We start from the raw sequence: 14,446 nt of genomic DNA, 5'->3' as shown, positions 1-14,446 counted from the left end.
GTTGATGGTAGCTTGAGGTAGAGGTTGTGTGTGTGTGTGTGTGTGTGTGTGTGTGTGTGTGTGTGTGTGTGTGTGTTTACTGAACAGTTAGTCTTTAGGCTATTGGAAATAAAGCTTGATGTAATGTAGAAGTCTTAAGCATAGACAAATGGAATGCATAAATGGTACACTTTTATTTGTAAAATGAAAATTTTTACGCAGATTATCTTATAGTTCACCCAACAAAAAGAACATCAAATCAAAAATAGAACTGTGAGAATATTCTTCCTGTAAAACCAAGTGAAAAGATAACATTTCTATTTTTCTTGTGTTTGTCTCCACTGATTAAATTGTCAACATGTGTTCAATTGAGATACAGATTTGAAGCATTTCTGACATACATGTACCTTAACTTAGGGAATTTGACTACAGCAAATCATTTTTCTTCTAATTTATATTCTTGCTTTGGAGATATAGATGTTTCCAATCATAACTTTATAACCCTGAAGGAATGGAAGAAAAGGAAAGCAGAAGTTGCTTTAAGAGTTAGGTAATCTATCTCAAAAACCCAGGTGGACAGGCTCATGTCAGATGTTAGCAGGGTCACTTCAGATCTGTAATTGTGCTTTACAAGAAATCAAGGCTATCACTGTGCATGGAAATTTTCTGTAACCCACCACAGAAACTCAAGAGAAAATAGTAGGTGGAGAAAGTTCTAAGGTGAATTAATCTTTTAAAGATTGCTTTAGTTTTGATGTAAATAATCCCTATTTTTGTCTTTTGTACTTGTGTATGATGCATTTGTGTGTGCAAGTATGTATGTATATATGTGTATATATGTGTGTGGGCACGTGTGTGTCTGTGTGGGCACTTAAATGTGTGTATGTATGTGGTGGGTATGTGAATGTGCCTCTGTGTGTATGGTGTGTGTGTGTGTGTGTGTGTGTGTGTGTGTGTGTGTGTATACATACATTCCAGAGCATGTTCATGCATGAATGGAGGTCAGAGAACAGCTTTGGGTGTTTCTAGGTCCTCACCTCTTTATCTTGTTTGAGACAAGGCCTCTTTTTTGTTCTTTCCTGCATGGTTGATCGGCTCACTAGCTATCATGGGTTCTCCTGTCATTTTATTGTCAGAGTACTGATATTATAGATGCACAGTACTGCACCTGGCTTAAGGTGGGTTTCAGTCTCAGGTTTTCCCATTTGTTCAGTAAGCAATTTACCTACTAAGCCATCTTCCAAGCCCCTCTTTTGTTTTTCCAAGGCAATAAAGATTGGTTGTGGTTTATGATGATTTAGAACAGGGATTAGAAGTTTAAATTCCTGAGGGAATCGAAGAATTCAAAATACAAAGAAGATCTATTCATGCACTAGTACATTTGCCGCAGCTGTTCTCGGGAAGGGTTATCTTTAATAGCACAGAGAGGATAGTAGTAATTGTAGGCAATTTCCTGAGATTTTGAGACAAGCAGTTTTGACTTATTGAAAACTCACAATGGAATTCTCTGCAGTGAAAGCACTGTATTTTACTTAGTAAAAATACATGCCAACATCCACAACCATGTTAAATATACTTTATTCAGCTTCTTCTGTAAGAAACAAGATTATGAAAAAAGTCAGAAGGGCTAAATTCAATTTCTAACTATTGTGGAATGGTTCTTCCCTAAATCTATGTCTTAAATGACATTTTAGTGTATTGTCATGTGCTCCGTGAAGAGTCTGAGACAGAGATGGTACTACACATATGGTGATCCTGTAATAGTATATCATCTAATGACATCCTTGTTTGCTTAAGTATGCTCTGTGATGTTTACCTAACAATGAAGTCACTTATTGTACATTTCTATAAACATATCACCATCATGAAGTGATGTGTGGCTATACTTAAATGATGAGATCTAGAATTTATACTGACTGTATGCTATTGTAAGACTTTGAAATACCCTTTGAATCCTGAAGTTTATTGAATTGTTAGTTTTGTTATATTTTAACAGTTTACTCACTAAGTAATGGTGGTTGTACGTGACATTGCTACTGTTATTTTTTATTTTAATTTAATCATCTTTAAAATAATTGTCATTACCAAACCTTTTCAAAGACTGTAGAGGAAGATAATTTCACTGACTCATTTGTCATATTTGAACACTGTTATACTGAACCAGATGTGAAAGGGGGATCTTAGCATCCATATTTAAAGACAAATAGATAACCCTTCCCCCAACCAAGCCTTCATTTGTAATTCCTACAATTTTCTTCATTTTGTAATGGATGTATTATTTGAATGTTGAACTTCATAATTTTTTTTGACAATTTATATTTGATAAACAATGAGAATCATTCAATTCATTCAGTTATTGTTGTCTTGTTTGACCTAGGAATTTCTCTTATCTGACTTTTTTTTTGTTTGTTTGTTTCCTTTTGGTTTTAATAGAACATTCAAATAAAAACTTTGGCAGATGATGTGGTAAGGTGGTGTGAGTAGCATGTTATTGCATTGCTTCTGCATGTTACATTTTCATTAAAAAAGTGGACATTAAAGCATGGAAATATGCAACATATAAAGTAACTAAATATTTAGAAAATAGAACAGAATAGGATAATTACCAATAGAATAATTTCTCCTTTTTCACATATTAATATAACAACTGTATCCAGGCATAATGGTGCATATCTGTAATTCTAGCACTCCAGAGGCTAAAAGAGGATTATTGCAAGTTGGAGGTCAGATTGGTGTACATAGGGAATTCTAGGTCAGCCAGGGCTACCCAGTGCCTCACTCTTCTTCAAAAACAGAAGCAACTTACATGAACAGTTGGGTTAGATCCCAGCTAAATTATATATTTTTATCATCCTACTATATACCAAAAAGTATTTTAAAGTTTGGTGCATAAATGTGGACCCTGGAAAACATGAACATTTTCTATTTTGATAGCCAAATAAATTTTGAATACATTAAATATTGATATTAGAAGAAATTATTTACAAATCAAAAAAATTAAGTTCATTATCTTATTCAGATTTGTGGTGTTGAATTTAAAAGCTTACAGGTTTTCAAGCTCAGACTACAGTAGTAATTCTTATTAAAATTTATTCATTTATTTATTTTGGTTTTTCGAGACAGGGTTTCTCTGTAGCTTTGGAGCCTGTCCTGGACTAGCTCTATAGAGCAGGCTGGCCTCAAATTCACAGAGATCCACGTGCCTCTGCCTCCCAAGTGCTGGGATTACAGCCGTGTGCCACCACTGCCCGGCAAAATTTATAAGCTAATATTTAAATGCACTCTTTATACTTAAACTTTCTTGAATAGTATTTTAAGCAGTTTCATTTTTTTTTTCTGCAAGAAGTTACCTATCTACAAAAGATGTAAAACAATGTTCCTGCTCTAAGAAGATGAAAGTAGACAGACAGCTTGACTTAATCTTCTTACCAAAATACAACTGAAATAAAAAAGCGTTTTTTTTTTTTTTGCACTAAAATGAAGCACATAGACATATCAAATCTATATGTTAGTAATGCCGATACTCAGTACAAAAGCCTGGACTGTATAAATATTTTTAATTGATATGAAGTGAATGGGGAAGAGATATATTAATTTAGTGGCCAATTGCATATTTAAATGCTTTCATGTCCACCATATCTTTAAGTAAAACTTGACTCAGTTTATTTGGGATTACTAAAATTATTTTTCTTGAGTTGTGTGAAGATACTACCTATCTAAACCAACTTGGCTGCCCTCAAAGTGTTAAAACAAAATTTAATAATACAGTGCAAATAATTTTAAAGAAATAATTGTAATGTGAAAGCCAAGACTGGAACCAGGGACTCATGATTTTAAGTGAGTTAACTGTCTGTGAGTTGAGGGAGTTGGTTTAGATGTTATTTCATTTTTTTCCCAGCTCTAAAATATTATGGTTTCTATAATCTTTCTGTAAGCAACCATATACTCAAATAATTTTTGTAATCCTAACTAAGCTGCTTAAGACTGCTTTCTTCAAAGTACATATTATGGTTTAAGAGAAACATTATTTCAATCAGTAAAATAAAGCACATGTTCTCTTAGAGTGTCAACAAAGTTTTACATAAAAACTGTAGTAATGTTTGTAATGTTTTTGTATTCTTAAGGTTATTTAAAAGGACTGTGGTAACATGACAGTGCACATTCACTGTCCTCATAGCTAACATGCCTGCTTGCTTAATGTGACCTGGTGATATTGCATGTGCTTTCTAACAGACACCAGAATAAAACTGAGTTGCCTTCAGTTTTATGAATGTTACTAATGTTTGATGTCAAATATTTGGTAGCTCTCAAATCAAATGGTCTGTTGACATGCAGCCAAAGTCCTTGACTCCCTTGGTATGAAAAGAGCAAGCTAATTGTTAGAGATTATATATGGTATCAATGGTTTAAAGGAAATATCCATAAAGTAGTGAGTTCATTAGAATAATATATGGATGAGAAAGGTATTTGTTTACATTTCCAGCAAATGGAATGAGTGCTTTAGCTTTCTTTTCACTTTCAATAGGTGCCAAATATTTGGGAAGGGAAAAGTTGAGGAATATAGTAATAACAGTAAGTAATAACATCGACACACAGCAAGTGTATTTCTCTCTCACAATTAACCTATAGTGTAAAGAGGAAACAGTGACAGAAAATAATTTCCTGATGACTGATTCTGATATACTGATTTTTTCAGCTTGGATTTGAACTCACTGTGTCTGTCTTCAGACTCCATGCTATTCAGTTTAGTCAACTGCTACACTGACAGTTATTCATATATACTTGTTACAATTTTTGTAGTATGCAGAAGAAAAACATTACCCTAAATTTCCCTTTGAGTTTGAAATCAGTACCTGTTTTCTTTCTCTCTTTCCATAGCATGAAGTTGGCACCAAAGACCCATTTTCTCAGAAACAGCCACAAGATTTTGATCAAAAGTGTCTCTTCCTTTGCAAAACAGAAATGACAAGTGACTAAGTTTTACTTTTGAGGCACGTTCTTTTTACCCCCAGACTTCTGAAGCTTAATAACGACTTCAAGGTTGCAAAATAGTCCAATCTCTAACTGGAGCTTGCTGCTTACAATAACGTTTTTGTCAAGAGACTATAATAATATATATTATACTAAGTGCCATTTTGATGCTTCCATTCTTCACGTTTCTGGCTCCTGATCTTTTTCTTAGGGATTTTTATTTTTTCTCTGCAGCGTGACCGAATTACAAGTTTCAGAAAGTCTACCGTCAAAAAAGAAAAACCTCTTATTCAACATCCTATTGATTCTCAAGCCGCGATGACTGAGTTTCCAGCAGCTCAGCCATTATATGATGAACGATCTCTGAATTTGTCTGAAAAGGAAGTTCTGGACCTCTTTGAGAAAATGATGGTGAGTTCACCCTCTAATTTCATTGTCATTTTAAACTGTGTCTAGCCTAGCACTGCATTTTAAATAGGGATGTTTGTGATGGACTGTTTATGTCATATAAAGGACAGCATCAACCCTTGTTGACAAAACAGAAGCATTTGCACGAATATCTGGATTTGTTTGTTTGTTTATTTGCTAGAATGCCTATCTGTTCTAGTCAGAGTGCCTAAAATCAGCGACAGATTTATTGCTCTTCATCTTTTAGTATTTTGTAGTTTGTGGCACACCAGATCAATTTTTCCATTAACTAATTTGTGTGCTTGCTGGTCCAAAACAAAGTGCACCCAAGTCTACAAGGCCTGTTGATTATATGAAATACAGTTGGGAAGACAGAGTGTAAAATAAACAACAAAATGGTAATTGGAAGTAAGAAATTAATTCTTTCTGTTTTCTCATATTAGCAGCAGTCACACAATTTACATTTTGTGGAGTTTTTATGTTTCTTTTTGTGTGGCCTAAATTATTTCTAAAATAATAAACATAATACTTGGATTATTCAACACTTTATGTCTGGAAAAGGGATAAATGAAATATTGGGCCATCTCACATTGGTTAGCTTGACCAGATTTCTTTTAGAGATATCAAAACATGATTTGTTAATTTAACATTCTCTTCTTACACATCAACATACATTTTATATAAAAGAATGCAGTAACATTTGTCTCATCCTTTCCTTTGTCAAAGAAGCCCTATTCCATCTTTAATTATTAATATTTCTCAGTCACTCGATTGTTTCTGTTTCCTATTCCATTGTCCTGACTTAATTGCCAAAAAACAATGACAATAACAATAAACCCAGAAACATTCTTTGAGATTATTTTGTTAATAACACTTTGTCTTTTTCGGTCTTTTCTTTTTCACTCAAAACTTAAGTTTATAACTTTAAGTTTCTGATCAGTTTAGCTAGTTCTTTGGCAGCATTGACAGTGTCTTCTGGGTTCAGTGCCCTTGCCATATTCAAGGTTCCTTAAAGTTCAGCAGTATGGGGTTATGTTCTACTCCATCCATTTTTCTCATTTAACTCTTAGTTGCTGGTCAGATCCTATTGGTTCAGCTTCTGTAACAACTGTTGGATCTACGTCCTTTCTCATTGCTTAGACAGTCCTTCTCGTAGTTATTTCTTGTAGCTACTAAGATTGAGTCCTAACTGTTCTTCTGCTCATTTTCCAGGCTTTGCTTCTTATCCAGTATACCTCTCGTAATTCTGAGACAGATTCCTTTTCAAAAGCACATGGGCCTTTATGTCTTTGGACAGTCATTTTAAATGACCCCACTGTTCTTACACTTGTGGCCTTAGGTGACTATATCACATTTTTGCTGTTGAAATATTAGAACTCTTTCTGTATTTTTCTGGTGATGACTTTGTTGCCTAATTTATGGAATAAAATGAAAGGATCAGAAGTGGGTCTCTACTACCACATGTACCTTGACTCTGCACTAACTGAACTGTTTTGCTTGTTATATCTGTGTTTATAAATAGTTTGCATTCTTTTTTTACCTACTTAGACCTCGGTTCCCCCATTTTATTCAGTGTAAAGCTATTGTATTGTTGCCTGGTGTCACTGTGCATGCCCGTAATATCAATGCTCTGGAGGCTGAGGGAGGAGGATTGTAGTTAAGAAGCTAGCTACATAGAGGCATCCTATCTCAATCCATCTCAAATACTGTCATATTTCTACTACTTTTCTCCAAGTTGCACACATGCCTTTTATAGGCTTCAAACCCTATGCAATAGTGATTCCCATTAATTTACAACTTGTAGGTACTATATAAACTATAACATTGCATAATTATGTTTTATGATTTCATGTTAATTCTAATGTTTACTAGAATGTTATCTTTTAAACAAATCTTTAAATGTATGATATTTTGTAGAAGAATTTGTTGGATTCATTGTTATTTAAGCAAATGTATAAGTTAGTACTACATTTTTCCTAATGGAATTATTTTTTTTCCATACGGCTTTGGAGGAGCATATTAAACACATATATTTTATAGGAAATATAATTTTGTGTTATTGTTTAATTTGATACATATCATATATATCATTGTCACCTACATAAAAATATTATATACTTGAATATTGACAACAAAATGTGTGTATATCCAGTAGTGTGACTACTGGATTATGCTATTTACTATTTGATGATGACTATATTATTTTCTATAATGGCAATGATAATTTAGATTCCCATCAGCAACACAATGAGTCCTCTTGTTTCCATATCCTTGCCTATAGGTGTTATCTTTTGTTTTTTTTTTTGAGCATGGCCATTCAAACAGGTATGAGATGAGTTACCACATTGTGGGCTTAGTTTGTTTTATAAAAAGAAAAAAATAGGCATAGAAAAACAAATATTGATGATCTCATTGTTGTACAGAATCTAAAGAAGTTGATGTCATAGAGTTAGGGAGTAGAATGGTGGTTATAGTCGAGTTCTAATTTGCTTTTCTCTCGAGGTGAAAAACAAGATGTCCAAAGCAACATGGGGAGGTAAAGGTTTGATTTAGTTTCTACTTGTAGGTAACAGTCAATCACTGAGGGAAGTCACAGTAGGCAGCTGGAGGCTAGAACCAAGGAGGAATATTGTTAACTGGCTCACTCCAAGACTATGCTCAGCTAGTTTTCTTAAATAGCGAAGGACTACATGCTCTGGGATGGCAATGCCCACAATGGGCTGGGTCCTCTCATATCAGTTATTAGTCAAGACAATTCCTCATAGACATGGTTGCTAGTCTGAGTCAGTTATTCTATTTAGATTCCCCATTTCCAGGAGACGCTATATTTTGACAAGATGACAATAAAAACTAGTTTTAACACAGGAGTTGAAGTTGTTGGGAGAAAAATAGTGAGATGATAGACAAAGGATTATAAGTGTTTGCTTAGGTATGGGGGATAAGTTTACAGAGATCTGTTGTATAAAGTAATGACTATAATTAATAACACATTGTTTTGAAAATGTTAAGGTTTAATAAAAAGTGTTCTTAGCACACAATTATTTGAAATAGTGTCTATTAATGGGCTACATTTAGTCACTGAACAATGTGTGTTGTACATGGTAAATACAGGTTTTATCAATTGAAAAACTTATAAGTGTCAAACAAATGTAAGTGAATATATTCAGTGAGTACATATCTTCATAGTGAATATATATTATAAACATTTGTAGTATGTTTTTCCTTTATCATGTAAACCTCGATCATTGTTCAGTTGCCAACATAATCATTGAGAACAGAAAAACAGAAACACTGATATGTGTAAATATCATTTATAAATAAACACACTATTTAAAATAATAAAATGTATCAGGAATAGCCTTTGTGAGAAACATGGTTTGATTAAAAGTTAACAACTAAGATAAATGAGAAACTTTTAAAGGATTGTATCTATTCTTTGAGAGTAGTTTTCTTGTACTGTGTATGTATGCTATTTTTAGTTTGACCAATATTGCCTTACAATGAATGTGTTATTTTCAGAATCAGCATTGTTTCTATTTACTATATGTTCATGGCCCAGGCATGAAATGACAAAACACTATTTTTTGTATTATTTTGGTGTACTTTGCATCTTTGGCATAATTTAATGATGGGATACTTATATGTAATAAGTGCTTAATTATCGGTTTTGTATTCCACAAGTTAGAATTCTCACAGGTCATCCTAAAGCTTTTAATCTTGTTCTTTTCCTTTTCCCCTTCATTAATTTACACAGAAGAATTGCCTCTGGACACCAGGTGCTCTACTTTAACCAAAGCATATTGTGTTCCCTTGACTGCTATTAAGGGATCTTTTTTTCTCACTCAGCATCAGGTTTTTAGAAGTTTGTTAGCTTGGCCGAGGACCTTTGAGTGCTCTTAGCATAAGTAAGTTTAATTAGCAGTTAAGTTCCCATAAAATACATTATTGGTAAACTAGGCCTTCACATCTAAAAAAAGTCATGGAACAGTTGTCAGAAATGATTAGAGTCTAAGAAATTGTTCATACAGCCCAGTTTCCACCAGTTACGTTTAAATTTCCTACATCCTTACCCCACATTTTAGACTATGCTCTACATTTTATTTTACCGTGAAGAATTGTATGGGAAACATGTAAAGGAGTAGCACTCGGTAACAGATGTCAAAACTAGTCTGGATCTAGATCAGTTTAATTTTTTTTTTGCAGTTATTAGTGCGAAAAGTTCATAAGGGAAACGGAGACAGACATTGAAGGAGGAGATACTAAAGAACTAGGTTTACAATTTGATGTAGTGGACAAGTTCAGTACCCGCTGCTTCTTTTCTAGATCTGCATATGGAAATGCCTTGAAATACTACCTTTTTTAAAAAGGGCATTTTTCATATTTTTTACAAGTACATTTTAGCAATTATTAGTTCTGTGCTATGTACTAGATAGTATGCTATGGGCTTCAGGTTTAGAAATAAATACAGCACCTCCCCTTACCCTCAGAGAGCAGAGTTTAGGCAGGGAGACAGGTAAGCATGGCTTCCCTAGTTCTAGGATAGCTATGGATCAGCTGCTTTAGTGCGGATATAGTCCTTTGAGCCTCTCATGGGGGCTCAGGAAAGAAGCAGATGAAGTTGGAAAGAAAATGTGAAAAGCTAGTGTCCACTTCTGAATTATCAGTCTTTAGTTTTCTGGCATCAGTGCATTCTTAGAGTTTGAGGAATTCATCAAAGTTCAAGGGTTCCAATATCCTAGGCACTATTTTAAGTTCTGGAAAGAGAGAGAGCAGCTAATACCTCAAAGAAAATCTTGATGATCAAGGAGTTTATGTTGTGATAGGGTGACATATCAAAACATAAGGTGGCATTGTGAAAAGAAGGAATAGCAAAAAAGCAAGTTGCAAGTCCTGGTAAATTTGCTTTGACAGCTCTTGCCAGAATGTTAGATGCTCTTTTGTTTCAGAGGACATAAACATATCAAAGGTACTTTTCCCCACAGGAGGACTTCACTTTGTATGGTCTGTAAGATGACAATGTTGCTTTGTGTTTTATATTTTTATTTTATTACAGTTGTGTGTGCATGTGCATGCATACCTGCGTGCGTGCGTGCGTGTGTGTGTGTGTGTGTGTGTGTGTGTCTGTGTGTATGATGTGTGAATTCAGGTAGGAATGCACACATGCTGCAGTGTGTATGTGGAGGTAAAATGACAACTTGCAAGAGTTGATTTTCTCCTTCCACCTACTATGGGTTCTCCAGGGCCCAACTCAGGTCACCAGACTTGTATGGCTGGTGCCTTTCCCTGCAAGGCCACTTCACTTGCCTCATGCTTTATGTTTTAAATGGTTAAAGAGAAAATTGTTCAAAGACACATGAAAATTACATGAATCATTGTCTACAAAGGATATTTTGTTGAATGCAGCTGTGTCTTTTTAAAAATTCTTATTTTGTGTCTCCTCTGTACTGTAGCAAAAATGTAATTCTAATTTAGGCTATCCTGGCCTATATAGAGAATTCAAGGCTAATCTGGGATACACAGGCCCTGTCTCAAAAACTTAAGCCAAACCAAACCAAACTGAAACAAAATAACAAACCCAGAAAAGAATAAAAAGAAAGACTATTTCGTGAGCAAAGCCTAGAACACTTACTACCTTGCACTGACATATTACAAAAAAGCTTTGTAACCTTAGGACTGATGCAGTGGTTTAAACTTTTTGGTTTTTCTTTCTCACTTGAGAAATAGTATATATAAAAATAAATTTATGTGTATGAATTCATTTGTGAGTATATATGTATATATATATGCAAGTAACCTCAACATGTCTGACATTAAACTATGAGTATATATACATATGCTAATGTTATGTTCCTTATAAGATGAAGGCATAGTCAAGATTGAGAAAACCTTAAATGAATGAGGTTTCCCAATGAATTTCTTTCTTCAGAAAAAAGCCTCTGCTTTTATGATTGTTTTTATTGGGTGCAGACAGTGAGCCCATGCTTTTTATGTCTTGCTTTTAAACAGGCAACAATTAGACTACTTTTCTCTAAAGTTCATTTTATCTTGGTATTTGGTTATATTAAGTCACAGTCAAAGCCAAAAGCTGACAAAGAAGCCCAAGTTCAGGGCTGAAGAGATGGCTCAGTTAAGAGCACAGGGTGCTCTTCCTGAGGTTTTGGTTTTAAATCCTAGCACATACTTGATAGTTTACAACCATCTGTAACTCCCATCTCAGGGGACCTCACATCCTCATCTGATGTCTGAAGGCACCAGGCAAATGTGGTACACGGACATATACACATCAAAACACTCACATGCATAAAATACATAAAACAAAAAGCAAGTTCAAATGGAACAAGTAAGTACTTAGCAAAAACTTAATCAGGGCATTGATTTTTATCAATCCAATCCATTAGTCAAGCTTCACCAGGACAAGTAAATTCCAGTCCCCTTTGACGACAACCAGCTGTGCAATGAGTATGGCATGGTATATTAGTGGGTCCAAGTATGTTTTAATGAAGGAATCTTTAATGCTATTAGAGACATAGACTCTTTCAATTTTCTCTTCTATGTAATTCATATATTGATCTCCATCCTCACGGCTGTCTACTGTAGACAGTATCTAGCCCTGAGAAGAAAGAATTAACAGTGATTTCAGCAGAAGACTGATATAGAAGTTGGGTCAGCCAATATGTGTCATTCCACATGAAGTTCTTTGAAAATCAGTTACTTTCTTTTTTTTTTCGGTTGTTTTTTTATGATTTTTTTAATTTTATAATTTAATTTTACATATCAACCACAGATTCCTCTGTCCTCTGCCGCCCCCCCCCCCGCCTTACCCCCAGCCTATCCACTATTCCCATATCCTCCAGGGCAAAGACTCCCCTGGGGATTCAGCTCAACCTGGTAGATTCAGTCCAGGCAGGTTCAGTCCCCTCCATGGCCAGGCCACAGGTGGAGCTCCAGGAGTCCAATTGGCGAGAAAGAAGAGGGATTGTATGAGCGAGAATTGTTAAGACCAAGATTGGAAAAAGCACAGGGACAAATAGCCAAATTAATGGAAACACATGAACTATGAAACAATAGCTGAGGAGCCCCCAACTGGATCAGGCTCTCTGGATAAGTGAGACAGTTGATGAGCTTGATCTGCTTGGGAGGCATCCAGGCAGTGGGACTGGGTCCTGTCCTCAGTGCATGTGCTGGCTGTTTGGAACCTGGGGTTTATGCAGGAAAAGCAGTTACTTTCTAATTAGACTCTATCGTGAATTCTAATTGATCTTAATAATAAAAATCCGGAGTCAGATATTGGGATAAATGCTGGAAGATCAGAGAAGTAAAGGAGCCAGCCTCTAGAGAGACTTCTTACCTCTATGGAGTCCTCAGAGCAAAGGGGGACTGAGCTCCTGTCTCCTCCTGCCTTATATTAATTACTGTCTCCACATTCCTAGTGCTGGGATTAAAAGTGTGAGCCTCCGCCTTCTGACTCTGTTTCTGTATTAGACTGGATCAATCTCATGTAGCCCAGGGTACCCTTGAAATTAAATTAAAAGAGAAATGCCTAAATTATGCTTTAAAATACTTTATGTTGCAATAACCTGAGATGTGTTTATAGGGAGAAAATATATTTTTTCTTTTTAAAATGTATTGTCAAGTATTCATACAAGTACAGATTGTATGATTAGCATTTTTGCCCTCTTCATACTCTCCTAGCTTCCCTTTTATTAACCCTCCCAACTTAAATTAGTCCTTTTTTTCCCCAAGAAAACTTCACATCTATTTTCATGTAATACACATACACGATTTTCCATATTTATATAAAATCTCAGAACCACAAGTGAGGGGAAACATACATTGGTCATTCTGATACTACCTTACAATGTTTAGTATGGTTAGTGAGAAAATATTTTCATGTCTGCTTCCTACCTCATTTCAAAATTATGTGAATATTTTACTGTATTTTTTTAAATGTATTTTTGAGATAGTTTCACTCTATAGCCAAGACTAGTTGGGAACTCATCAAGTACCGGAGGCTGGCCTTGAACTTGTGATCCTCCTTCTGCAGCTTCTAGAGTGCAAGATTTATAGGTGTGAGATATCACCCTGGCTGGCTTGATTTTTTTTATTTTATTGTCTTTTTATTTTTTAAATAAAAGCTGACTTCTTTATTTGTGTAGCACCCTGTGCACTTTGGATTAAAGTACTTCCTGCAATGACTGTTGAAGTTTTCCACATGTACGTGTGTTCAGGAATTCTTTCTACTTGTGTTTTTTTCTGAAAGCCTCATATTAACTACAACTTTTATTTTGGCAATATGTTTTCCTTGTGAAATTGTTCTCTTAGTGACCCCAAGAAAAGTAGTGTATATGTGTGTGTGTATTGAAACAACTATAAGCTATTTTACAAAACAGCTGCATAGTGAACCATCCCACACTTGAGTTACTTTCCTAATACCTACATTAGTATGTTTTTTTGTTTGTTTGTTTTGACAGTGATTTCTGTGTGTCTTCTGAAAGTATTTGATGACAAGGAAGGCATTTTATTTTTTTAGTTTTGCATTTATTATCTCAGCTGCTTTTACCAAATGTTTCCAAGCTGCTGTGAGGCCTTTTGTTTCTTGCTATTAAAGAAAATTCAAAAGAGGCGCATAAACATGTGCCATTAAGTTATTACACTATCACTAAGGTACAGGATTTAGATCATGTGATTCTAATTATTGCTGAGAAAATTGAAGATGCTTCCTTCATGCTCTGGCTGCTAGGATTTCAATGGCCTGTTAATTTGAGGTGGATTTTTACTACCCTTGCCTAATATTTTAAAGTATAATACACACATAAAGTGAGGGTCATTATCATGATTGATATGTAACTGTATTTCAAATGATTACTTTAATCATTTTTGTCTTATGGAGACAGCTCATTAGAGTTAGATTTTTGTTATTTTTACTATGTGATAATGGATAAAAGACTCTGAATTACGAATAAGAGATATAGCAGTCACCTATCTTCTTGTTCCCGTGTGCTTGCATTATTGATATTATCCTATTATCTTCAATCTGTTGTCTTTATAGGAATCATTTAGAGTTGTGTTTCCATTTTCTCAGGGCTTA

At 34.8% G+C, this 14,446-nt stretch overlaps 1 protein-coding gene across 4 annotated transcripts in view; it reads left to right on the top strand.

Moving 5' to 3' along the window:
* The window catches only part of Diaph2 (diaphanous related formin 2), a 748,266-nt gene that overhangs the window by 50,967 nt on the left and 682,853 nt on the right, over positions 1–14,446 (top strand). For 2 of the 4 annotated variants that reach the window (XM_076562122.1, XM_076562123.1), the window contains exons 2-3: positions 2,413–2,445; positions 5,185–5,361. In XM_076562122.1, coding sequence (XP_076418237.1) covers positions 2,413–2,445; positions 5,185–5,361 — 210 coding nt within the window. The remainder of the gene's footprint in view (positions 1–2,412; positions 2,446–5,184; positions 5,362–14,446) is intronic. The other 2 variants (XM_076562125.1, XM_076562124.1) reach the window with 1 other exon arrangement.

This window comes from Peromyscus maniculatus, chromosome X (genome assembly GCF_049852395.1).
Source record: "Peromyscus maniculatus bairdii isolate BWxNUB_F1_BW_parent chromosome X, HU_Pman_BW_mat_3.1, whole genome shotgun sequence".
Classification (NCBI taxonomy): Eukaryota; Metazoa; Chordata; class Mammalia; order Rodentia; family Cricetidae; genus Peromyscus; species Peromyscus maniculatus.
Note: the sequence above shows the minus strand (reverse complement) of the source record. Positions and strands in the feature narration are given on the sequence as shown.